The 26634-nt window shown below is 41.2% G+C and overlaps 2 protein-coding genes across 5 annotated transcripts; both read left to right on the top strand.

The window, feature by feature from the left end:
• The first annotated feature begins 290 nt into the window (after window positions 1-290).
• Window positions 291-20099, top strand: aclyb (ATP citrate lyase b). 4 transcript variants are annotated; one of them, XM_030400539.1, is made up of 30 exons: window positions 291-452; window positions 3640-3821; window positions 4369-4491; window positions 6060-6122; window positions 6506-6696; window positions 7585-7664; window positions 8288-8421; window positions 8647-8765; window positions 8861-8997; window positions 9298-9359; window positions 9796-9913; window positions 10126-10280; window positions 11163-11256; window positions 11509-11565; window positions 12191-12220; window positions 13672-13813; window positions 14070-14238; window positions 14327-14431; window positions 14623-14819; window positions 14972-15053; window positions 15191-15301; window positions 15404-15531; window positions 15617-15710; window positions 16123-16277; window positions 16377-16527; window positions 16774-16917; window positions 17076-17189; window positions 17400-17482; window positions 18524-18600; window positions 18682-20099. In XM_030400539.1, exons 2-30 carry the CDS (start codon window positions 3663-3665, stop codon window positions 18774-18776), a joined length of 3369 nt encoding a protein of 1122 aa, XP_030256399.1. In that variant the 5' UTR covers window positions 291-452; window positions 3640-3662; the 3' UTR covers window positions 18777-20099. The 4 variants fall into 4 exon arrangements, with proteins under 4 accessions (XP_030256399.1, XP_030256402.1, XP_030256401.1 ...); XM_030400542.1 differs by lacking the exon at window positions 11509-11565; XM_030400541.1 differs by lacking the exon at window positions 12191-12220.
• A 616-nt stretch (window positions 20100-20715) lies between these two features.
• klhl11 (kelch-like family member 11) lies at window positions 20716-25992 on the top strand. Its single transcript, XM_030401434.1, has 2 exons — window positions 20716-21603; window positions 22782-25992. The coding sequence occupies exons 1-2, from the start codon at window positions 21053-21055 to the stop codon at window positions 24364-24366; spliced, it is 2136 nt and encodes a 711-aa protein (XP_030257294.1). The 5' UTR covers window positions 20716-21052; the 3' UTR covers window positions 24367-25992.
• The last annotated feature ends 642 nt before the right edge of the window (window positions 25993-26634 follow it).

Raw genomic sequence — 26634 nt, 5'->3', positions numbered from 1 at the left:
ACCCTTAAACCCACATTTACAAGATGATTTACCTGGAAATTAACAGTATTGAGCACACGGAATTTTCCATTTTCCTGGAGCTTTTATTCTTTTATTTTTTAAGTACTGAGCTGAATTAAAAAATATATATAATACATTTCCCTGTAATTCATGTGTAACTTAATTAACTGACCTATGGTTATTTGAAGCGTTACAGTTTACGGTGATTTATTACAGGCTTCTTATTATAAAATTGTGGGCGGGACTGTCATCACAACGTGACCGCGTTTCAGCCAATCAGGCGCCGGCATCGACGTGTAATCGGTCGCCAGATTATGGTGCGACAGGACGTGAATGAGGTGGCAGCTGACAGGCGCAGACTCCGGCACGAGCAGAAGTTCCTCTTTAACCGTGACATTTTGAACCAGGATACGGCTCCTGTACTTCAGGGAGGCGCTACTTTCATTGACAAGGTAACACGTCTCGTTCAATCGTGTAATTTTTTTAACGCGCCGACGTTAGTTAGCTTCTCTTATCACCAGTTAAGCTAGCTAACGGCTGAGTGCACCAGCGTGAGGCTACAACAGCAGTTAGCCAGTCACACTCAGTCCGGACTTTGGGTTAGCGGATGTGAGATGCTGTGAGGTTTGTCCGCAGCAAAACTGCAGTCACTGTCATCCTGCCAGAGAGAGCAAAGACTTAGCTCGTAGCTTTTTATTGCGTGTCTTGCAGCAGCTGTGAATTAAAGTGCATGCGCAAAACTGAAATGGTAACAGAGATGAAATGAGTGAGCTCACGTTAATCAGGAACGCAGGCTAACTTCAATTCCTTGGTAAGCTTGTCATCTCGCCTCATGTCTCGATCTGTAGGTTCTGCAGTACTTGCACCTCCATTGTGCCTCCTCTGCAAAAGTTGATCTTCATGTACACCGTGCGAGCCAAGCTAAAGTTATTAAAACTTGCTCGGCTATAGCTAGTTGAGGCTACATTCTGTGGGAGTGGGTGTGGTGGCTGGTACGGGATGATCATCACTTGTATTGGCCTGGCGCACATGATGTAGCACGGGAGAAGTGATGCCATAGCACCGCCAGGCTGCGTCTGAAGCAGTGTACCCCCCTCGCTGGGCCCCCGTGATACTGCTGCCTCCAAAACCAGTTTCCTTCATCTCAGGAGCCTGTACAGTGGCACAAATTTCACGGCTTGATGGCTTCAAACAATGGACTGGACCCATTGGATTATGGCAGGCTAAATACTGGGACATCTGCCCCCTGAAAGCATGACAGGGTAGCCTGCTAAGCTAAATCCTAGCCAGGCTCCCCAGGTTAGACCTCACAGATAACCCCCCCCCCCCCCCCCCCCCCCAAGACTGACTATTTTGTGTAAGAAGTGCTGCAGCTGACACGGGAGCTGCTGCCGCAAAGCCACTGCTTACATTACAGAAGCTGAAATAAAAACCACCATAAAATGTTATCAGTCACACATAGGAGATAGGATGCATATTATCACGGCTCATTGCTTATCACTGTATAGACTGTGATGGGGGTGGTGGTGGCTGTAGTACTTTACAACCACCACCACTTTATGGACCAGTTCCACACACCAGCCATCAGAATTGGGTCTCTTTAAATTAGGGTTGTAAACTCGGGGCACCAGGCCAAAGGAAACATGACCTGTAAATGCATGGGTGTGTTTTTGTTTGACTTCAGGCAGCATTTGCGGTGCTGGGTTGGCTGAGCAGGTCTGACAGCACAAGGTGATGACACAGGAATGCTGGGTTCATTAATGCAACCTGTTGTGTTGGGTCATCCCTTCCGCAGGTACACAAATAGTTGTGAAATTCCCCAAAGATATTCCATGGCAAGGTTTGGTAATCGAGAAATGTATTTTGATGGACATACACAATAGGAGGAGAAATTCTTGTCAGTCTTTATCAATCTTATCTTGTTGTTGTCACTTATTATATTTTTAAAGTGTGACTGCGCCTCTGAACTTGGCCTGGTTGTGTTTCAGTTATCTTTCTGGCTTAATGTGTCAAGAAATCCAAAGTGTGAAAGCATGCGTAGATGGTGTTAATTTTTTCAGTACCTTCATTTAGGGCTGCCTGTTACAGCTTTAGCACAATCGAAGGTGACATCTTACTTGTATGAGCAACATTTCTAAACCCAAAGATTTTAAAATTACTTAACTAAAACTTATAGTTTATAGATTTAGTCACTGTCTGTTTTCTTTTTTTCTTTATATCCATCCACATGTCAAGCCCAATTTCCTCCGAGCAGATCAGTTCACTACAGATTGTTTTTTGCATGTACATTATCAAAAGATGGGATGGTTCCGAAAGAAGTGCTCCATGTCATCCTGTTTTTTGTCCCCTTCTGTTTAGGGTTAAAGTTTGACAAAGGCAGGTTTGTTGATTGAAGGAAGGTGGCTAGACTTCGCTGTTCGTGCAGTATTTTTGGAACCCTGTCCAAGTGTTTCAATATTATATTACCAGGCATTTTTAATCTTTAAAGTGGTTAAAAAGAAGAACAAATCACTGTGAATATTCACTAGCTTCTCCTCTTTTAAGATATGCGATGACAGTTTGACATATCACCAGTGAGCTGACACCAAATCACGTTGTAGCTCAATAGGTAAAGACGAGGGACAAAGGGTTATGTTTTCAGTGTTGATGCCTGGTTTCTAAGTCTGTTACAAAGAGTAATAGGGCTGTCATCAGTCACAAACCATAAAACTCAGCAGTACGTCTGTTTAATGTGTGCTTTTTCCAGTGGCCAACTGTGTTAGTCTTAACAGAGGAATGATTCATTCAGATGAATAAAGGCGGTAATACACGCTGCTTACATAATGAGATGAGTTGATAAATGAAGGTTTTCTTACTTTGCCAAAAGGATACTAGTTTTTATGCAGCTGTACATTTTAGTGCATAGAATCATCTTGCACTATCTCTAGGTTGTTTTTTGATTCGAATAGTTGGCATCATTCAAGCACAGGTGATAAATATGTGACCGTGCAGTAGATGGGGAATACTTTTACGGTTTATGGCAGTGAATCAGAAAGCTGAGAAGGCTGTTTAGCTTGAATTCAATAAAGCATGTGACCTATTTAAGGCTATGACTTGGTAACACATCACTATGTCAGTTTTCAATTATAGCCCATTTAATCAATCACTTTCACCCAGTGTCCCACAGACACACTTATGTACACAAAACTGGATTGTTTTCTAGCAGTTCAGATTTTCCACAGGCATGCAACACCATGAACTGATCAAACCAAGTTAATTAAAGGTGAAGTTCTACCAAAGAGCAAAGACTCTCCAGATCTTGGGGCTTTAAGAGACTTGTCTTACGCAGGACGAGCTGTATCGAGACATTTTATTGGGGGGGGGGGGGGTTCTGGTTGGTGTTTAATGTTTTAAATTTTAAAACATTCATCATCTACTTAAGTTTTTAAGAAGAATGTTGCAATGCGGTTTTGCTGTGAAGCTCCAGAACTGTGTTGTAGACTACAGAACTTTACCAGACTTTCTATCAGCATGGGGGTGAATAGATAATGACAGAATATTCACAATGCATCTATGCTCAGTTTTTTGTTCGTTTTATCTGTCGGTATACATTATGCTGCAGTGATTCTGAAATTAACCGCTGGCCTCCCTCTCCCAAAGGTCCTGTGCTGTCCAGCGCTGCCATGTCGGCGAAAGCCATCTCAGAGCAGACAGGAAAAGAGTTCTTATACAAGTATATCTGCACCTCAGCGGCCGTGCAGAACCGCTTCCGCTATGCAACCGTCACCACTGAGACTGAATGGGACCGCCTCACACAGGAGCATCCATGGCTACTAACAGAGGTAATGCTGATGTGACAGACTCAGTAGGACCTCGAGGGCCTTCTGCTAGCATGTCTTCGTTCTAGGTTGTGTCCTCAGCTGGCAGTATTGAAATCACGAGGCTAATTACATGCTGCATGTCACTGAAACTCTTTATACGGTTTGCAGGACATTATGTCATTACCAGCACAGTTTCATGTGACTTTGTTTTAGATGCACTGCAGATGCATGCAACTTGAAATGTTGGAAGCATGACTTCCTTACAACCTGGGACAACCAAAACCAAAAAGCTCTACAATCTGGTATTTTCAAGTGAACTAGTGTGAGAAATGTGTCCTAGCTATGAAGAAACAGCTGACACAAGGCTATTTTCTCAAGATCATTGTGTGTTTGTGTGTGTACTTCTGTCAAATTGTACAAAAAAGTAATAACTTCTCATGCAAACCTTGCCATATTTGGACATTTTTACACAATGGGGGACATTCAGTTCTGTTTGTCACACCAGTATTACTGCAAACCTGTGGCTTTTGTTTTAAATTCGGCTTTATTATTCTGTGTTCCTCTGTAGCGCCTGGTAGTCAAGCCAGATCAACTCATCAAGCGGCGCGGGAAGCTTGGCCTGGTGGGCATCGACCTGGACCTGCAGGGTGTCCGAGAGTGGCTCAAAGCCCGCCACATGAAAGAGACCACTGTGAGTCGACAGCAATCTGCCTGTTTGTCTTTTTGATTATTTACAAAAAAAACTTTATTTATATAGCAATTTTCGAAAACAAGTTTACTAATTGTGCACAGACATAATAACAGAAAATACTGCTTAATTGCAAGTAAAATGCAATTGGGGTTAACAAAATCATAGATAATAGTCCCAAGATCATAATCAGAAGAAAACTTGCGCGCTTGTTTTATACAAGATAGTTTTCAAAAGAAGAAGCTGATTCTTAATGGAAGTTTTATTCCACAATTGTGGAGCTCTGAAGGGAAATACCCTCCTACCTTCTGTCATAAGCTTTGCCCTGGGGACGGAGAGCAGCAGCTGGTCTGCAGATCTTAGAGTATGAGCAGGAGTTCCAGGGGTTAAAAGGTCATTATGTAAATAGGGGCCAGGTCAATTTAACACAAAGCAATAAAAATGGAAAATCAATTCTAAAACCATGGGTAACCAATGCAGTGTTAGACCAGAAGCAGCCCAGTGTTAAGTTTTAAACAGTGAAATGTGATCCCGGGAGTTAAGCTGGAGTTACAGATCCAAGAGTAGACCAGAGCACCACACAGTTGCTCATAACACTGAGGAAGATTTTACTTCTCCAGGAAGTCATTATTTGCTGGTAAAACAGTAGAAATATGTGTTTCGTGTTACAAAGCAAACTATCTGAAATATGTACTTGCAGTCTAGAAATATTTGGTTAAACTTTTTTGATAAATGACCTTGAATTTATTTTACACCCTTTGTGTTTACCCCCTCTTGCTATGCAGATAAAGAATTGCCAGTTAAATGAAGGACTAGCTACTCTCTGTCTGTACTCCTTTTTAAGATAACATAACTTGCTATGAATTTGCCACTGTTCCAACTTATCAATACCTTTATTTTCTTTGGTGTATTCCTAAAGATAGAGTTATATTACCACATGGCCCCTGCTCCTGCATGTAGTTTTTCTGACTAATTATGTCATAAATGCAGTGCAGCGTATCAGTCTGACCCTGGCAGTAAATCAAATGACTGCCTCGCTGTGCTTTGTACTGCATTTGAAGAGAATGTTAGCCACAGTTCCTGGTCCATTAGTCCCTGTCATGTGTAGAAGGTTGCTGTGTTTCGTGCCAGAGACCATGGGCTTAAGTTTAGATCTGCCAGGTCAGAGGTTATGTAATGCAGTGGAGGAGGGTAGTCAGTTCTGGTTCACTATACATGCATACATACATGCTGTGCTGCACTTCAAAGAGGCTGTCACTATACATACTTACATTACATAAGAAAGGGAATTAATGCGCTAGTCATGCGATTAGTTGTTGCCTCTGAACGTTGTATGTCATTTGCTCTTAATAAAAGATGGTATGTGCAACTATAAACAGTCATAAACAACAGGGTGTGTAAAGAAGACAAGACACAGTAAATTAAACCTGGTAGCAACACTTTTACACCACCAAGTTTTCCTACAAGAAAAGATGTTCAGTGTTTTCTTGTTTGGGACAACAAATGATGATTTTCTAGTTTATAAGTAGGTTAGGCTAACTTGCTTTCGGTTTGTGACATCATTTTAACAGGTGGGAAAGGCAAAGGGCGTGCTGAAGAACTTCCTCATTGAGCCGTTTGTTCCACACACACAGGTAATGTATGCATGTGTTGTTTTTTTTCTTTCAACATCCCATTTGTTATGTTTGGAAGCTGACTTGTGTAGCCTGTAATCATTGATGCAGTCTCAATGAAAAGTACAGTTTCATTGACCCATGCTAACCAAGGGAACATCTTACTATCCTGCTCTGCAGCTGAACAGTGAACATCCAGGGCAAAAATACAATAGTTAATTTGTGTATTTATGTATTGAGGTTAGTGTGCATGTGATGAGTTGGTGGATTTCTGCTCAGTTTCAGGTCAGACTGCTTAGAAGAGGGAACTGGGGGTACAGCCTTTTGTAGATATGTGGAAATGCAAGCGCTGCTGATCCGTGAAAATGTGTTTGTGTATCCTTGTATTTGCCCTCTACTGACAGGAGGAGGAGTTTTATGTGTGTATTTATGCCACACGCGAGGGCGACCATGTGCTTTTCCACCACGAGGGGGGAGTGGAAGTTGGCGACGTGGATGCCAAGGCGCAGAGGCTGATGGTCGCAGTGGATGACAAGCTGAGTGAAGACCAAGTCACAGAGCAGCTCCTCACACACGTTCCTGAGGATAAAAAAGAGTATGGACACATCCTTTTTTATGAATTCAATTTTTAAATATACATTTTATTGAATGAACACACACATCACCTCTGGAGTCACAGCAATTTCACAGAATATATTACAAGACTGGAGTAGCACAAAAAAGAGAGAGGATAAGGTAGAAGATAAGGACATTTTGATTTAATTTGCTTCCCAGACGAGCTTAATTGCCACATTGACCCACCACAAAACACACTTCATTCAAATTTGATATAAACAAAATAAAACTAATCCAAACTGTCTTGATTTGTCTGGAAAAAGGGATACTTGTGAATCACCAATAATGAGGTCATCTTGAATCCATTCAGTAGAGGACAGGAATTAAAGGGCACTTTGTGCTGCAATACTACAATAATTATGTGATGCCAGTGTTGCAATTTTGTGTTTATTTGATACTTTGCGGGACTAAGAGTTGATACTTTCTATGATCGTCTGTATTCAGGGCTGCTATCAAGCACTCTGCTGATTTAACTTTACTTCAGAAAGCCCTCAATCTGTTTATATATCGTTATCATCTCAACTGGCACTAGAAACCTGGCTGTGGTGGATTTATCTGCCACTGTTATATATTTCTGTTTTTCTTCAACAAAGAGGCTCTCTGTCTTCAGTGTAGTTTGAGAGTCCTTTGCTGTTGTTTGACCTTGGGCAGTGTGTTTTTATTTTGATTATTTACCATCTGTTCCAAATTACCGTGCCCAGTGTTTTGAGAAAGTTCTGTTCTCCATTTTTACTCAGGCTAACTTCTCTGTTAAGGACTCAGCTTTGCCTTCAGGAGCAAAGTGTCATCCATTGTGAATTCTGTTATGTTGTAGTCAAATAATAAGGCATTCTATGGCTATTCACTCTTGTTTTTTGTCTTCTTGAAGAGTCCTGGCCAGTTTTATAGTGGGCCTCTTCAACTTATATGAGGACCTCTACTTCACCTATCTTGAGATCAACCCTCTAGGTATGTTTTTCTTAACATGCATCTCCACTGTGTGTGTGTATATATATATATATATATATATATATATGTGTAATATATATATATATATATATATATATATATATATATATATATATATATATATATATATATATATATATATATATATATATATATATATATATATATATATATATATATATATATATATATATATATATATATATATATATATATATATATATATATTACACATATATATATATATATATATTATATATATATATATATATATATTATATATATATTACACATATATATATATATATATATATATATTACACATATACACACACATACATGTGTATATATATATATGTATATTTCTCTCGGAAGCAAGAGCCATCGTCACTCCTTGGTTTACTCAGTTGGGAAGATGGGAACTGTTTTATTACTATAATAACTCCATGATGCATCATGAATTAAGTACTTCACGCTTTATTATTTATTCATGGCAACAAGTCGTGAATTTATGCACGTTGATCAAATCTACCACTCGTCACACTCTTCTGCAGCATCTTTGCTTGAGGAAACCATCACAATGTCAAATTAATGGGTAACTCAACTTTTATTCTTTGCACCAGTTGTCAACCAAGATGGAGGGGTTTTTGTCCTCGACATGGCAGCCAAAATTGATGCCACAGCAGATTACATCTGCAAGGCTAAATGGGGTGATGTGGAGTTTCCGCCACCCTTTGGCAGAGAGGCATATCCAGAGGTAAGATCTAAAGGGCAGTAAGACATTAAAGAATGTTTTTTATACATTACAATAAAAAATGTTAAGCAGGGTTTTGGGCATACTTGTGCATTTTTGTGTTTACGTCTCAATAATGTTCTATATCCACATCATTTCTTGCTTGAATCTCTGGTTTTGCCTGCATCCTTGTCCTTGTGTTCTAATTTTCCAAAATGTTTAATCACAATATGATTTTGTCCATTGTAGGAGGCGTACATAGCTGATCTGGATGCAAAGAGCGGTGCCAGTCTGAAGTTAACCCTGCTGAACCCCCGTGGCAGGATCTGGACCATGGTGGCTGGAGGAGGGGCTTCAGTAGTCTACAGGTACTTCATGGAGGTGTTTCTTTTTATGTCAAGCATTTTTTATCAACTAGAATCCGGATACAGTACTTGACCATCCATCTGCTCCTCTTCTTCAGCGACACCATCTGCGACCTGGGTGGGGTGGATGAACTGGCCAACTATGGCGAGTACTCTGGCGCACCTAGCGAACAGCAGACCTACGACTACGCTAAAACCATCCTCTCCCTCATGACACGGGAGAAACATCCTGAAGGTGGGTGCAGCTGACACGTCATTTAAGCTGTTACCCCAAACAGTGTCAGAAAAGTAGGCCAGAGGTGAAAATGGGTGGAGGGATTTACAAGACATTCTAAAGCAGGGAGATCACTGTTGGATGTTTCTTCTGCAATCTGACCTGCTTGCTCTCTGCAAGTGTGTTGCAAGGCCTCTGTTCTTTGTGTGTTTGTTGTCAGCAAAAGACTTCATGGCTGTCACCAAACTATGTTACTGTGGTGTCAAGTTTCAGTCCTGAACATGTTTTTAACATATCCACTCCTGTCTCCGTCTCCTACAGGGAAAGTGCTGATCATCGGAGGAAGTATCGCCAACTTCACCAATGTAGCAGCCACATTCAAGGTGAAACACACTGATGTACTTATCTGAAAAACCATTACAAGGAAACTGTCAGCTCCAATAATTTATCCCAAGAGAAAAGTCCAACACAATATTTCGTTCTTCCTGATTCTACCAGAGAGATTGGTCTCTGTGTCCGCTTGTCAGAGCTTCTGCAGCTTCATTCCTTTTTAAGACAAATACTCAGTATGAAAATTAATTGTTCAGTGGTCACATGTTTGCAAACAATGTATCTTATATTTTCCCCCAAATTACATTTTAAGTCGGTGTCAGTTGTAAAAAATATGTTGTAAAGAAACATACATGACAACACATAACATATTAGTGCTGTTTCTGAGTACTGTGTGTAAACCAATTTAGGACACACTTGTGCAGATATTTAACAAGAATCCGAGATCTGTGATCCACATAGTTGACCTGCTCTTTTCTGTATCCTCAGGGCATCGTCAGGGCCATCAAAGACTACCAAGGTCCTCTGAAGGAGAACGAGGTCACCATCTTTGTTCGACGTGGTGGGCCCAACTACCAGGAGGGACTGAGGGTGATGGGGGAAGTAGGTGAGTGAGATGAAACTGAGGGTCATAGGGAAGAGGAGATGATGACTCTAGTATGCAATTTATTATTTTGGAAGAACTTGGTGTCAAGAAATGTTCAAGATTCTTTTATTGGACTACACATGACCAGAGAGAGGGATACTAATGCAGGTGGAATGCATGCGCAGGTACAATTTTTGAGTTGTTCAAGTCTGTTTTTCTTTTCTTTCCTGCAGGGAAGACCACGGGTATTCCTATCCATGTGTTTGGTACGGAGACCCACATGACAGCTATTGTTGGAATGGCTCTGGGCCATCGGGAAATCCCTAACCAGCCCCCGATGGATGCTCACACTGCCAACTTCCTCCTCAATGCCAGCAACAGTGCAATGGTATTTTCATTCAGACACACAGGACACTTAGAATGGTGTGCAGGTCCTTTGCATCCCTTTTAAAACGCATTATAGATGTTGTATCGCTTGAGACAGTGTGTGTGAGTTGTCCAGTGAGTTACAGCCATTTGAGCTGTCTTCATGTAAAACTGTCCAGTTTGTGACAGTTCTTGTCAAAGGATTACTGACGAGTAATACATTACCATCCGAGATTGCACAAATATGCAGCTTTGTTCACATGTAGCAGAGGGTGTGGCATGTTGCAAGGACATTCAATCACTGATACAATTCAGGCATGCATGTTCAAATACAATTTAAGCTCTGAAAGGTTTGCACTTTGGAACTTGTTTGAGTAACTCTATTGCAAAGTGTTACATGGATTTCTTTTCATGTAGTCGGTGTACTCTTTTCAGCCTTTTCATGTGTTGGGTGTTGGCCTCCATGTCTGCTAGACGTCACATGGTGCAGAATCATTTTATTGAAAATCGAAAAGCCAGTTATCACTCTTTGTGCTCTCCCTTGGTGTATTTGTAAAGAATTGCAGCTCTTAATTGTCACTACGATACCTTTATAATTCGCATATGCCATTGTAAAACAATGGTTTGTCAAAAATGCCTACCATAAAGGCTGTATTGATTGTATTGATAAGCTGATATGTGGTGTGTGTCTGTGTTGGGGATGCAATTTTTTAGCAAATTCTTTGATTGATAGTCGGATGATCACTAAAAATATATGAAATATGTTGGATGTTTTTTTTCCAGTACGAAACCCTTTAACCACTGACATGATCTATTTTTAAAGTATTTTCATTGAAATAAGAGGATGCTTCTGTCAGGCTTTGAAAACAGAAATGTTTGTTTCTCTCTTTATTTTCTGTATCAGACTCCAGCTACAACCAGGACCGCTTCATTCTCTGAGCCCAGGACGTCTAACGATATCACCCCAGCCAAAAAGTCTAAAGCGGGTCTACCAGCAGGTAATTAACACAGAAGCACTCGCCTCCCCATCACTTCTGATCAGCAAAGGCTCCATATGAACTCATACACTTTGGCTTTTTCATTTCTTTTCTCCTCGCGTCCTGTATTTCCCCCCTCCCTCCCTCCTCGCAAATGCCACCACTACTGTTCTGCATTTTAATTCTTTTTCTGTTTCTCCCTCCTCCTCTTCTCGTTTTTGCTGCACAAACTGTCTGCTCACCTTCATCTTTTTTCATGCTTGTTTCTCTAAGACTGTCTTCATTCTATACTGTGGCCTCTGAAGAATGTGGTCACAGGCGATTGGAAAGGTAAGTAATGGGCGTGCCATGCTCACACTGCGCTCGGCTGCCCACACACTCTCCACTGGTTTGCCTTTGTTTCTTCCTACCCCTCACCTTCATCATCTTGGTAGAAAGGAGTGTGTCTTTATGTGGCAACTCGTGTTTGATTCGCCTCAGTAGCTCAGTGGGTACATTAAAGCGTAGGCAATAAGTCGTCCTTTCAACAATTAACAATTGTGAAAAGAATTGTAGATAAGCCGAAAATAAGAGTATCTCATCGTGTTAAGACTCATAAATTCAATGATCTGTAGAAGAGATTTGTCCTCTTGAGAGTTTTGTGCTGTTGTGTAGACATCGTTTTGATTGCAGTGTCAGAAACCATGCTGAGATGACTTTGTGATTCTGGCTTAACTATACGTTCTAGATTGCTTTTCACAGCAGCGCAGTAAAGGCATGCCCTGTAGCAGCTGAGTTTTGCATGGTCTTTTCTCTGGCGTGATATTCATGGAGTGTTTTCCGAGATGACACACAGTTGATCGAATGCACTGAAGTCTGTTCAACAGATACGATACAGATGCACTCATTCTTTTCTCCCTTTTTGTTTTTGTGCTCATTTTGTCGTTTTTTGTGTTCCCGTCCCGTGGGGTCACAGAAGCGCAAGCCTCTTCAGGCTGCAGCGGAGGTATGGAAGGGTGTGAAAAAACCTGTCCTTCTGCCCTCTCTGCCCTCTGTCCACTTCCCCATGCCCTGTCATTTTGCCTTCCTGTTTTTATCCTTCTTTTTCGCATTCTTTACGGTGTCCTAATCACCTTCAGGGATGCTGTTACACCTCTGAACATACAAAAAGCATTTCCATCCAAATTGACATCTCAAATGTGTAAGCATTTTTATTCAATTGTATTATTTTATTTATTTTATTATAATGTATTTAATAGATCTAAAAATGTATAGGTATGTAAGATTTTGTTTGAAAACGTTACATACTTCACTAAAAATATCACCAGAATGTGAAGAAATAATAGTTTTGACATTATGACGTCTCCGTATCATGTTTCAAACCATGTTCAGCATGCTTACCAGCTAGCCCTGGCCCATCCAGGTTTAAGCTTCTTTACAGGTGCTTCAATTAGTCTTCAGTTTAATTCAGTGAAACCTGCAGAAACCTTGGAAAGGTTGTCACTCTTGAGCTGTCTGTTAAAGAGACAGTGATGGTGTTGGACCAGCTCTGTGCACAGCTTTGTTTGCATCAGATCAGAGAATAACACAAGGCAGTGAGCCTGGACAGAGAGGAGAGATATGGAACAAACGTGTGGCAACATGGTGTTGACTTAACAGCAAATGCTGCAAACCACATTGTACATTAACATGACAGTCTCCATTCAAAACTGAACATTTGACATTCTTTTGCAGAGTAATGTCCTTTTTAAATGCCTCAGCTTAATCTGGACATTTTTCTTGCACCATTGCTGGGTTGCTGTGGTATCTGGAGCTTGCCTTGAAAGTGTTAATTAGATTACCAGTAGACAGCTGGGTCATCAACACTTTCAGACAAGCTTGGTAAGTGAGATCATGTCTCTAAGAGCACACAGCAACTTTTACAAACATAAAGTAGAAAAATCTATTAATTTGGAAATGATTGAATTAAAACCACTAAAGTGTAACAACTGATGCCTTCTTAATTTTAACATATTGAGATCCAAATTAAACCTTTTAACTTGGAGGTGGACAAAATAATGGACTCTTACAGTTACTTGGTTACACTTACAAATGTGACTTTATATTAGGTTGAATGAAACAGCACAATTTATCAGCTACAAACAGATGTGTGCCCAAATTACAATAAGATGAAAATTGCATCAACTAATAGTAACATGATTTTCCTTTTGTGGCAGTGTTTGGACTGTTGATTTTGTAACTACAAAGTATTAAGTCATGCAGTGTTATTTTCTCTACCTCCTGTATCTGTGTCCTCAGAGTGAGGTCTCTCTGCAGTCTGCCTGTTCCAACCACATTCCTGCTGTTTTCCTCAGCCTTACCACCCCTCTCTCTCGCCTGTGATTGTTTTTGTTTCAGCTTCCACCCCTCACTTCTCTCTCTTTCTCTCTTTGTGCCTCTGCCTTCTCCCTCCTTCAGCCAAAGCCACCACACTCTTCAGAAAGCAAACCAAGGCCATCGTCTGGGGCATGCAGACACGTGCCGTGCAAGGCATGCTGGACTTTGACTACGTCTGCTCCCGGGACGAACCCTCTGTGGCAGCCATGGTCTACCCCTTCACGTATGTTCTCAAACATTACATTAAATACTTGATACTCCACTGATTAAGGACATCCCTACATTATTGCAACAGATAATCCTAAATACATTTCACTCCAGATATTGTGTGTGTGGTTGTTGCAATTCAGATCCATGATCCAAACCTAAAAGATATGAAGAAATGAAAGATTTAGCCAGCAACGATGTTATCAGCGGTGACAGTAGACCTCCAGATTTTCATTTCACCAAAGAGTTGTCCCTACATTTTGTTTTTCCAGTGGTGATCACAAGCAGAAGTTCTACTGGGGCCACAAAGAGATTCTGCTTCCAGTCTATAAGAACATGGCCGACGCCATGAAGAAGCACACTGAGGTGGATGTCCTGATCAGCTTTGCTTCACTGCGGTCAGCCTTCGACAGCACAATGGAGGCTATGCAGTACTCACAGGTAGAAAAGGCATACTGTTCATTTATGTTTACATAAAGCCTGTAGATCACTGCAGACATAAGAGTCTCTTATCTTAATGCTTTTTCAGATCCACACTATCGCCATCATCGCTGAAGGCATCCCTGAAGCTCAGACCAGGAGGATGATCAAGATGGCTGATGAAAAAGGCGTCACTATCATTGGCCCTGCTACGGTATGCAGCCATGTCACACCAACAGAGATCATAAATGAAGGCACTCCTTAAAGCACTGCATTATAATGTGAATAATGTGGCCGTTGTCCCTTTTTAGAAGTGTTTCATTGGTAATGTATGGAAGCAGAAAATGACACCTATGAACTGGCACACATAAGCTAATTTGATACTAAGTACTTTCTGTCTCCCAGGTTGGAGGCATCAAGCCAGGCTGTTTTAAGATCGGTAACACAGGTGGCATGCTAGACAACATCCTGGCTTCCAAACTTTATCGTCCCGGCAGCGTAGCATACGTGTCACGCTCTGGGGGCATGTCCAACGAGCTGAACAACATCATCTCCCGCACCACAGATGGTGTCTACGAAGGGGTCGCCATCGGGGGAGACAGGTACATTAGCAAATTATTTGCTTAGGAGTTAAAGAAAACTATTGTACATGTGTAACTATACACTTTTTGTCATTTTTGTATTAATTTGTCCCAGCTCAAGAAACTTGTTCTCCGAAAGACTTTATAGTGGTTTGTTGTTCCTGTTTGTCCAGATATCCCGGCTCCACCTTCATGGACCACGTCCTTCGTTACCAGGACACTCCTGGGATCCAGATGATTGTGGTGCTGGGAGAGGTGGGTGTAGCTCTACAGATGTTGATATTTTCAGATTTAAACCAACCTAATGTTTCTGTTTTTCATTTACTTTAATTTTGAGCATTTTGGCTGTGTTCCATATATATTTTACGGCCTCTCTCGGTCTGACTACCCAGATTGGAGGCACAGAGGAGTACAAGATCTGCCAAGGCATCAGAGAAGGGAGAATAACTAAGCCTGTGGTGTGCTGGTGTATTGGAACCTGCGCCACCATGTTCGCTTCAGAGGTTTGTTGGTCGTATTGACATAACTGGCTTTGCATTCTGTCATTGTTGTTGCCTAGGGAGCTTTGAGTTGTTCAGCTCAACTTGTAATGCTGCCATCTTTAGGTTCAGTTTGGCCATGCAGGGGCCTGCGCCAACCAGGCTTCAGAAACAGCAGTGGCCAAGAACCAGGCCCTGAGGGATGCTGGAGCTTATGTACCAAAGAGCTTTGATGAGCTAGGAGATGTCATCAAGTGAGTAATTCATCACACGGTCTAGAGTCATTGAATTCATATTGTGGTTTTCCACTAATGTGTGTGTGTCTATATGGTAAAACAGGACTGTTTATGATGAACTGGTAGCCAATGGTACCATCATTCCTGCTCAGGAGGTTCCTCCCCCAACAGTACCTATGGATTACTCTTGGGCCAGGGTAAGAACCTTCGTCATTACTCTGCCATAAACCCAGAAACTGTTTTTTGTTTTCTTTACAGCATCCATCTTGGTTACTGAAGAATGTAGTAGTTGGTGAATTTAATAGAGTAGCAAATTAAAGGGCAGTGTTTCAGTTTTATTTAGTTTATTTTAACTTACAGCTGATTTTTTTTTTCGAATAGACAAATAATGTGATTTGTTGTTGTTATCAGATAAAGGTGACCATGGTATGTAAAGAATGGGAGACTTAACAACAGTGTCCTCTGCTGGACAAAATATGTAATGATGCCACTGTTCCCACTCACATATCAGCTGATTTCTGCATCACACTCTGCAAACATTGTCAGCCTGTCCGTTGTGTTAGAAACTATTTTTTATATTTGTTTTACTCTCCACTGGATTTCCGTCAGGAGTTGGGCCTGATCCGTAAACCTGCCTCATTCATGACAAGCATCTGTGACGAGCGAGGCCAGGAGCTCATCTACGCTGGCATGCCCATCACTGAGGTCTTTAAAGAGGAGATGGGTTTAGGAGGAGTGCTGGGCTTGCTTTGGTTTCAACGCAGGTTGGTATGACGACTGTGAAACAGCTGGTGGTAATCAGTTTCTGACAGAAGAAGTCTTGGATTTACTTATTTTTAAAAATGTGTAATGTTTCTTTGTAGGTTGCCGCGCTATGCCTGCCAGTTCATTGAGATGTGCCTGATGGTAACTGCCGATCATGGGCCTGCTGTCTCTGGTGCACACAACACCATCGTCTGTGCTCGTGCTGGCAAGGACCTTATCTCAAGTCTCACCTCTGGCCTGCTCACTATCGTCAGTACTGCTCATATACTCTGTAAAACATAAATAAAACCGAATGCGATTATCTGCTAGGGTGAGGTTCGACACTTAAAAAAACGTGATATTATTACATGAGCTTACACTCCCTAAAACTGTTGCTGGTAAACATTCAGTGCATATAATTTTTATTTACATTTAACTTTTTTTGGTTCCTGTCTTTCACTAGCCATGTGCGCAAGTTGCATCTGTACTCAAACATAGTTTATACTTACATTCCAGGGAGATCGTTTTGGAGGTGCTTTGGACGCAGCCGCGAAGCAGTTCAGCAAGGCATTCGACAGTGGCATGCTGCCCATGGAGTTTGTCAACAAGATGAAGAAGGATGGCAAGCTGATAATGGGCATCGGCCACAGAGTCAAATCAGTAGGCAGATTTAATCAAGTTACATTTTTAAGATCCATAAATTATGCAGCAATTTTAGATTATAGTTGAAAGTTAAAAATGTACATCTTCCTAATTGATTAATTAATTGAATCAAGACGATAAAACCATGCCTTAACAAAGCCTGTCTCTGTTTCCAGATCAATAACCCCGACATGCGTGTGCAGATTCTGAAGGACTTTGTTAAACAGCATTTCACCTCTACCCAGCTACTTGACTATGCCCTAGATGTAGAGAAGATTACCACCTCAAAGGTACTTTTCAAGGGAATTGTGTCAGAAAAGCCACCATCATAACAGTGGAAGTAAAAGAACCCGCATCTTGTGTTTGTCAGTAAAATGTTCCCATTGGACAACATTTCAGTGTGACTTCCTCGGTCAATTCCTTTTTTATGGCAAATTTGTCGGAGCTTGGCCAGCTGTATGATTTTCCTCTGATATTTAATTTTTTTTTCTTCTTCTCAGAAACCCAACCTGATCCTCAACGTAGACGGTTTTATTGGTGTTGCCTTTGTGGACCTGCTCAGGACGTGTGGCGGCTTCACACGGTAAAAATATCGAAACTGAAGGGATGCTTTTTATCACTAAAAAACATTCTTAAGCACTTTTTAATTTAGTTTAGCTTGAGTTATTTTCTATAGAACCTTCCATAGAACATCATGAACAGAAGACTTGTATCTTCTGCACAGTTTTTATTTGGCATTCATAAGCACTATAAACCTTTTTAATAAATGTTTTTTAGCTCATACAAGTTTAGTATGTGTGCAGATGGACTGAAGATGTCTCTGTTAACCACTCTGCTATGCTCACTTGCGGTCATAACACACAATAGCAAGCCTACAGAGACTTCAAATGGCTTTTAATGGCGCCATGAGAATATCTAATGTAGTCCAAGTGAAATGTTTTTGTCTGCAGGAGTAAGTACTTTCCAGTCTGTTTTTAAGAAATCTTATGTTTACACTTGACATGACTAAATAATCTTTGTTTTATCAAAGGTTTAGCCCCTACATGCTAACCAATCAGAGCAGTGGAGACATTCACGTCGCACAGCTGTCTCTGAAATTAATTACATTAATGATGAATTTGTTTATTAATGTGGGGTATTTTTCTAAAAGTATAACTTCACCTACGAGCACGTACTTTATGTCTAGAGCTGCATTAATTAGTTGATAAGATGAAAAGTATTAAATTAATAACAGACTATTTTGATATGCAATTAATGAGTTCAGAGTTGTTTTTTTCAAGAAGGAGAGTCAAAATTCCCCTTTTGTCTTTTGGTTTCTTTACACTATGACAGTAAATGGAATATCTTCGGGTTGTGGACTTAACAAGACATGTTTTTAACCCTTTTCCAACATTTTATAGACCAAACAAACTAATTGATTAATTGAGAAAATAATCAACATCATTGGCATATGTTGTTGCCCAAATCTGTTTGACTACACAAGTGTGTTATAAACTGTTTTATTAAATTGTAAATAAAATGTGTTATTTGTCGGCCGGATGCCAAAAGGCCATTGTCTGTATTGTTTGCGTTGATGGCACAATATTCGGTATTGTTTCTCACATGAATGTTGAACTGTTTCCAGAGACGAGGCGGACGAGTTTGTGGAGATCGGTGCACTAAATGGGATCTTTGTCCTCGGCCGTAGTATGGGATTCATTGGTGAGTCTCATTCAGATAGCAGCATGACACAAACTCTGAGTATTCAAACAGGATGTCTAACTCGTGTCTGTCTCACATTAGGACATTACCTGGATCAGAAGAGGCTGAAACAGGGTTTGTACCGCCACCCGTGGGATGACATCTCCTATGTGCTCCCTGAACATATGTCCATGTAATCCCCACAACGCAGGATGGGACACACTTTCAGATGTGACCGCTCTATTGGGTCAGGCAGCATTACACTCCAAACTCAATGTATATTTATGTACTCTGTGGTTACAACAACAGCTGCCTTGGGAAAACAGGGCAGGATGATTCTGGAAAGTGGAAGTACTGTCTGTCTGAGGGATTAGGGTAGAGGCTTTCGATCTAGTTTTTACGGAGAAAAAGGGGAAGTATATTTTCGGGTTTTGTTTTCTGCAAATTATTAAGTCTGAGATGTAATTTATTACGTTTTGAATGAAGAGCCAAACCAATGCACGCTGCAGCAGTTGTGGGAGCACAAAATCAATTGGCACTCTGAAAAAAATTGCAAAAAACCCCGTTTTGCGTTGTCGGTACGATGGCAGGATTCAAAGCACATTTCAATCTTGACTCCTGCATCACAGAGTCCAATTAATTCACCTTGGGTAACAGCTGCTGATGTGAAATTTGTTCAAGCTGGGCTATACAGTAACATGTCTTTTTATACTACTTACAACAATTAACTCAAATAATTATTTTAATCAGCGTTTGCCTGTTTTAGGCAAGTATGTTTTCTGGCTTTCTGAGTATTGCACCTTAGTTTAAACACTAGCAAATCTAGATTTAATATCTGTTTATATATCCTTGTCCAAGTAACACTCCCACCGAGAAAGATCTTTGTCATCACGAGATAAACCAAAGTTATTTTTAGAAAGTTGTCTTTGATTTAAGTAAAAAAGAAAACAGGGTCCTGTGGTTGATATTACAGAGCTTATCCAGATGGTGTGTCTGAAAAAGAGTCATCGTAATGTGATAAAAGGAATTAAACAAAACACATGACGATTTAAGTGTCACTCCAGCATTGCCTTTCCTAGAGCAGCCCCGTTTACAACCCCAGGTGTAAACTAGTGGTTGAAGTTCATCAGCTACTGTAAAGTTAGATGCTGTTTTGAGGTGGTCAAGTCTTTCACAGCCAGTATGTATTGAACTGCTTGTGTTGCTGTCCTGATTTAACCGTCAAGAAATGCTTCATGAATGAGCCCTGTGAGTCTTTGAAAGCATCTTTTGCGAGGGACCATGAAAGTTTTACTTTTGGGGGATCAGGGATACAGAAGCCGACGCTGTTTAATTATCCAGCTTTGGCTCGAGACCTGACACCAACTCGAAACGCTTCCTAACTGCCCACTTTACGACCTGCTGTGTTTGATCTTTGTTTTGCTGTTTTTATTTAACTGTGAAAAAAAAGCTTTGTTTTTTGTAATATGCTGTCATATAATAGTATAATGATAATAAAGAACTTCTTGTTTTACTTTTCATTTTGGTCTATAAGTCTGTAATGCTGAAATCTATGTGATATGTGACGGGGATAACGATCATACCTCCTCACCCAGGTCAAAACACACACAGGGAAATGTAAATTCATGAGTAAAAATGGAGACATAATGTACATTAGAACTTGAAATTTAAACATCCATATTATATTGATCTGTGTGTGGCATTCAATAAATACTAACTTTACCACCCTTCATGCAAATAAAACACTGTCCTGAAACCTTAAAAACGCATCACCACAGTGTAAAATTAAAAAGAAACTGATTTGTTTACTACCAAATAATATGGTATTACAGTCAGTTGGTTGTCATTTGCTAAAATATAAAGATAACTCAAATTTAGAAAGCACAAAAAATCTAACTGATAGCGCCTGGACTGAGTGTGTGTGTTTTATTATTATTATTATTTAAAGGGGCACTGTGTTGTTTTGGAGAATTAATTAAAACTCAGTATATTTTATCTGCTGAAATGATTCTGGAGACACAAAGTAACAATCTGCTTAAATTGCAAAAATAACTTACAGGATGGAGTTGAATTAAACATTCAGCTTTATGAATATGGAACTACCCCAATAACATAAAAAGATCACAATAGTGAACAGATGCTTATCTATGCAGGTGTTACCAAGTGTACATCGTCAGCCGCTGGATATTTCGCTACGCGCATGCGCGACAACGACGCATTATCCAAAGTTAATTGTTGCTAAAATAAAGACATATTACTGTGTCATAGCGATACAAAACATATCGATAACACCTCGGACTCTACTGTACTCCAGTCATGGACATATGTCTCCAGTGGAAACGCAGATATTAGCTTGAATCTTAGAGCCTCCTATTGACGTCCAGCCAAAACCTGAGAACATTTGGGCAGCTAGTTAAATACGGAAGTGAGCACTCCTGTTTTCAGAGCAGGGCTGTGGACCCACTACGCATGCATGTTAGTTTTTGAATGTTTATTTGCGTGTGTTTTATATGCCTATGATTTGCTCCCGAAGATAGTTAAGCGCCTTCACCTGCCTCCGAGTGTTTCCCGCTGCGGTATGGCAGCGGCGGCGGAGGAGCTGGAGGACGGCGGCAGGAGCAGCGGCGCACCGGGAGCGCGGACAGGTGACGGGGAGCCTGAGGAGGCCGAGGAGTTCACCTGCTGGGCCTACTGCTCCGAGCTCTCCCGGCGGCAAAACGAGCAGAGGAAGGCGGGGCTGTTCTGCGACGTGACGCTGGTCTTCAGCTCCGCCGGGGAGTCCGCGGACAGGGTCCAGACCTTAACCGCACACCGCTCGGTGTTGTCGGCGGCGTCGCAGTACTTCACGCTGCTGCTCGGCGGACAGTTTTCAGAGTCCGTGTCCGGGCGGGTGGAGCTGAAGGAGTGGAGCTCCAGCATAGGACCAGAGCCGGAGACAGTGGAGAGCGTCATTCAGTTCATGTACACTGGACAGATCAGGGTCACCATTGCCAATGTGCACGAAGTGCTGGAGCTCGCTGACAGGTAATTTTGATTTAAAAAAGCGCACATTTAATCAACCCGCCATCCCTTATTAGACACGGATGTGTTGGCCTGCTGCCCACAAGCTTGTGTTTGTACTACATGAGCCACACCTGCTGTCTCCTCATGCCAGCAGGTTTGACCTGTTCACACACACACCTGTGGAGCTTGGCACTACTTGTTTAGACATAGCGTCATTATAGAAACATCAGTGCACTTGGCAGGAATGTGAGCCAAATAATCAACCAAAGGCCTACATGTTGACCTAGATCTTTACCAATAGTCTGTATGATCCAGGGCACTGACAAAGTAAACTTACCGGGTAATGAATAATTCCGATCGAAGTATCTATTTCTGCATTATTATCTCTAAAAGCAAAATTTCATATCAGCACATATCAGGCATCTGTCTATCTATCTATCTATCTATCTATCTATCTATCTATCTATCTATCTATCTATCTATCTGTCTGTCTATCTGTCTATGTATAAATCTGTGATACGCCAACAAAAGCCGAAAATCGGCCAATCCAGATATAGGTTGGGCTCTCATTTTCCTTATTGGTTTATCCAAAAAAAGCTGATTACAATTTCACAAAAAGCTCAAGTTGATGCATTTGAGTTCCTTGCTCTCAACGCTCACATTGGAGAAAATGGGTACATTTTTGGCATTTTTGCAAAACAGATGACTTATAATTTAACAAGTTGCCAATCCAAGTTCTTTCTTTTAATTGACACATTATTTAACTGTTGACTACAAACTTCCTCTACAAAGTGAACATTACTTAGCTGTACAATTACAAGAGTGAGCCAGTCGTTTAACACACCGATGTTACATCAAGATGGTTGTTTTCACTTTTTGATTAGTCAGGGCTGGTCAGGGTGTACACATTTTGTTCCTGACTGATGGCTCCCTCATTCTCCTATGTTGCTGCATCTGTTTGTTGATGTCTGGATATTGGTTAACACATGTTAGTTCCATCATAGCTGCATCTAACTTCAATTTAGACAAAGGACTTTTTAGCCAGAATAATTGAAAAATAAAGCTGCAAAATATTTGTTTCCGGTGAATAAAAATAGTGTATACTTTCCATGCTTTCGTAGTCCATGTAGTCCAGATTATACTTACTTAACTCCACCTTTATACATGAATGGACTGATAATGCCAACATGTTCACACAGGTTCCTGTTGGCGCAGCTGAAGAACTTCTGCGGAGACTTTCTGATGAGGAAGTTGAGCTTGTCCAACTGTGTTGCCGTGCACAGCCTCGCCCACATGTACAGCCTGGAGCAGCTGGCCAAGTGCGCCGCCATGATGATCAGGAGGAACTTCAACAAGATTATCTGCAATGAGGAATTCTTCACGCTGCCGTTTCACCTGGTGTGGCACTGGCTGTCTGACTCGGAAATTACTGTGGATTTTGAACAGGAGCTGTTCGAGGCCATCGTGAAATGGGTCCGCCAAAACACAGACGAGCGGGAGAAGCATTTTGAGGAGCTGTTTAGGCTTTTGCGGCTGCCTCAGATTGCTCCGACCTACCTGACACGGGTGGTGAGGAAGGAGGCCTTAGTGGGAAACAATGCAGCTTGTCAGCAGCTGGTGTCTGATGCTCTTGAGGTCCACGCTGTTCACCTCGAGACCCTCAAGTCAGCTGACTTAGAGCCGTGTGCCTCCTCCACGCCAGCAATCCAGCCACGATTCGGCCAGAACATGGATGTAATCATGGTAGTGGGGGGTGTTTCAGAAGGTGGAGACTATTTGAGTGAGTGTGTGGGCTACTTCATTGCTGAGGACCGTTGGGTAAACCTGCCACACATTCACAACCACCTTGACGGACACGCCATTGCAGTCACTGACAGCCATGTTTATGTGGCCGGCTCCATGGAGCCGGGCTTTGCCAAGATGGTGGAGCGCTACGACCCCAACCTCAACGCCTGGGAGCAGGTCTGCAGCCTGACAACTCGTAAGCATTCCTTCGGCCTCACATGTGTTAAAGACATCTTGTACAGCATCGGTGGTCATGGCAACTTCAGTCCCGGCTTTAAGGACGTCACTGTCTACGAGCCTGAACAGGACGAGTGGCAAAACCTCGACCCAGCACCAAAGATACTACGAGACGTAAAAACAGTGAGCGTGGAGGATCGTTACGTATACGTGATGGCCAGGACCCCTGTAGACCTGGACAATGATGATGGACTGAGCACTCTGACCACTTGCTATGACACAGAGAGTCACAAGTGGCAGGAAGTGGACTCCTTACCACTCATCGATAACTACTGTAGTTTTCAGATGGCTGTTGCAAACACCAACTTCTATCACACAGCTTCCTGCTGCGCCAAAAGCTACAAGGTCACAGCTGAAGCGGCTCAGCAGAAAATAAGCAAAAACATCTCTGAAGACATCCTCGACAGCCTCCCTCCAGAGGTCCTCAGTGTGGAGGGCGCTGCTGTTTGCTACCTGGATGAAGACGTATTCATCATTGGCGGATGGAGGAACAGCACCAACATCGACAAGCAGTACCGCAGGGAGGCCTACCGTTACTGTGCAGAGAGGAAGCGCTGGATGCTGCTGCCGCCGTTACCTCAGCCACGCTGCCGGGCCGCAGCCTGCCATGTTCGCATCCCGTACCAGTATCTTCATGGCTGCCAGCAGTACCCCATGCCCCAGAACCTAGCTCGCCAGCGAGACCGCATGCAGCAGATGCAGCAGCTCCATCGCCGCACGCTCACTCTGCGCAGGCAGCTGCAGTCACAAATCGAGTGTTGAGATTGAAAGCTGCACATTTTTTGCACTTAATAATAATAAATGCCTTGTTGTTACCGCAATTTTATCCTATTTTATGCCTTTAGTGAGGTAAAATGTCTGCATGGGTTTACCTGGGGCTGCTTTGCAGGAAGATTTCAGTCTTACCTAGTAATTTTGGCCTTACATTATAGCTTATGCCTTACTTTTATTCTGCTAGTAAATGATACTGTGATGAAAAACAAAGTTGATTTCTTTTCTAAAAAACTTAGCTGAGCTTTTTTATGTGGTCTGTGTTACAGTAACTCTTAAATGATGTCAACATAATGTTGTAGTGCAAGTCAGAATAAAATTATGATAGTTCTGAGTGAAACTTATTTGAGTGTTGAGATGTAAAGTTAGATAAGTAAATGATGTCTTGTCTACATTTTTTGTGATTTTAACGTATCAGTTAGGGGGTAATGAACTTACCGTAACAACCAGCTTCAGCTTTCTACTCCTGTCATTACTTGCATCTAATTTCTACCTACCTCCAATTTCCACCTTGGTTTTATCTTTTTTGCACTGTAGGGATTTAACTCTATGAATGTTGGTCATAAATAGCCTGTATATAGTGTGTGCCCCACTTGAAATAGACAATCATTTATCTGAATTTTTGTAGCAAGTATGAAGTATTGAGAAAAGCACATATTGGGGAACAGGGTGTTCAGATTGAATGATCCCCAATGATTAAAAACTGCTAAATACAGTGTTGCACAAAATATATATTTTGCCATTCCAATGGATGTTTAAAGTTGTGTATGATTAAGGTCTTTAGTATTTCCACTGGCCAAAAATGGTTTTATTTGATACCAGGTTGTTGCTCAGCTTGAAAGATGGACCAAATTTAACCATGATAATGTTGAGAAGTTTCTGGTTTAACTGTGGTTTGTTTATGCCTTGTAGTTTTTCAATTAGAGCTCATGTTCACAGATGGGCACTGCACTGTGGAAAGACGTGTGAAACTCATTACAACTGGAGGCTGGTATGTTTTTGTACATTGTTCTCTAAATGTTCCCAATTGTGCCATAAAATCCCAACTGCCCCTTATTGATAAAGTTGAATTAACTTGTATTTACAGGACCTTGAATGTTAACTTGTAATAACATTGTACAGTGTTGTTTTTTCGGCTTTAATCTTCAGAATCAAAAACAAGAGTGTTGTGTGGACCAGTTGTTGAGCTCAGTGTATTTCTCAGACACTGGGGAAATTGCTAATGCCTGTGGTATCCCAGCTTAAGCTACTTATAAATATTATCTAATTATGCTTTGTGAGCCTAACAATTTTCCGTTAACATAATTTGAACAGCTTATTTGATCAATTCTAGGTGAAGATTTTGATCCAATTTCCTTGTGTAAAGCGTACACAGCCAAAGGATTACAGCAGAGTGCAACAGTGCGGAAATAAACAGATTTTAGTGATTGGCAGTTGTATATGAATATCACATTTGAGGCTGGGTGTCAAGTTCAGGTTTTTAAAGTATGATTTGCCAGTGCCATATATGCAGATTTCATGCAGCCAAATATACTGTGTTACATATTGTGTCATTCCATTTGTATGTGCAAGAGCTGCAAGTGTACAGATATTTGCAATAAATGATAAATATTGAAATATGTTTATCGTCATCTCTATCTATCTATCTATCTATCAGTTGGTAGGTTGGTTGGTCTGTCTGTCTGTCTAGTGTGCCTTTATGTTATGAATTGGAAAACCCAACAGTTTTGTTGTTAAAGTCACACAAGTTATGGTGATTACTGTGGCTTTTATTGACAAATAACTTTCACGAGTAACAATAAAGACCAAAGCTCTTGAAGCTGCGGAGTGATTTTTTTTTAACATTAGCATACGTAATAAATAGTTCTATATTCAAGCAGCTAAATAAAAGATAAGATAAAGTAAAAGCCCACCCCTGTAAACCCCCCTAAAAAACATGAGAAACAAACACAGCAGACTCCCTACAGAGTAAAGAGTGTTGTATTATGAAATTTCAACAAACAGGCAGAGTGGGAATAATTGGGTTTAATACCATTAAGGAGCGTAAACTGTCACTTGGATTCGTCTGATAAACGATCGGTAAAATAAAACTTACGACTGATTAAACATGAGGAAAATGTTCAATCTTTATAAGCAAAAGCACGTAGGCTATATGTATCTTTTAGGACCTTCACTTTGCTCTAGGACAATGCTTACCCTATGTACTGTAGTTCAGGTGCAACGAAAATCAGACAGCGGCTCACCACACTGTCAATAACA

The sequence above is a fragment of the Sparus aurata genome, chromosome 20 (assembly GCF_900880675.1).
Source record: "Sparus aurata chromosome 20, fSpaAur1.1, whole genome shotgun sequence".
In the NCBI taxonomy this organism is placed as follows: Eukaryota; Metazoa; Chordata; class Actinopteri; order Spariformes; family Sparidae; genus Sparus; species Sparus aurata.
Note: the sequence above shows the minus strand (reverse complement) of the source record. Positions and strands in the feature narration are given on the sequence as shown.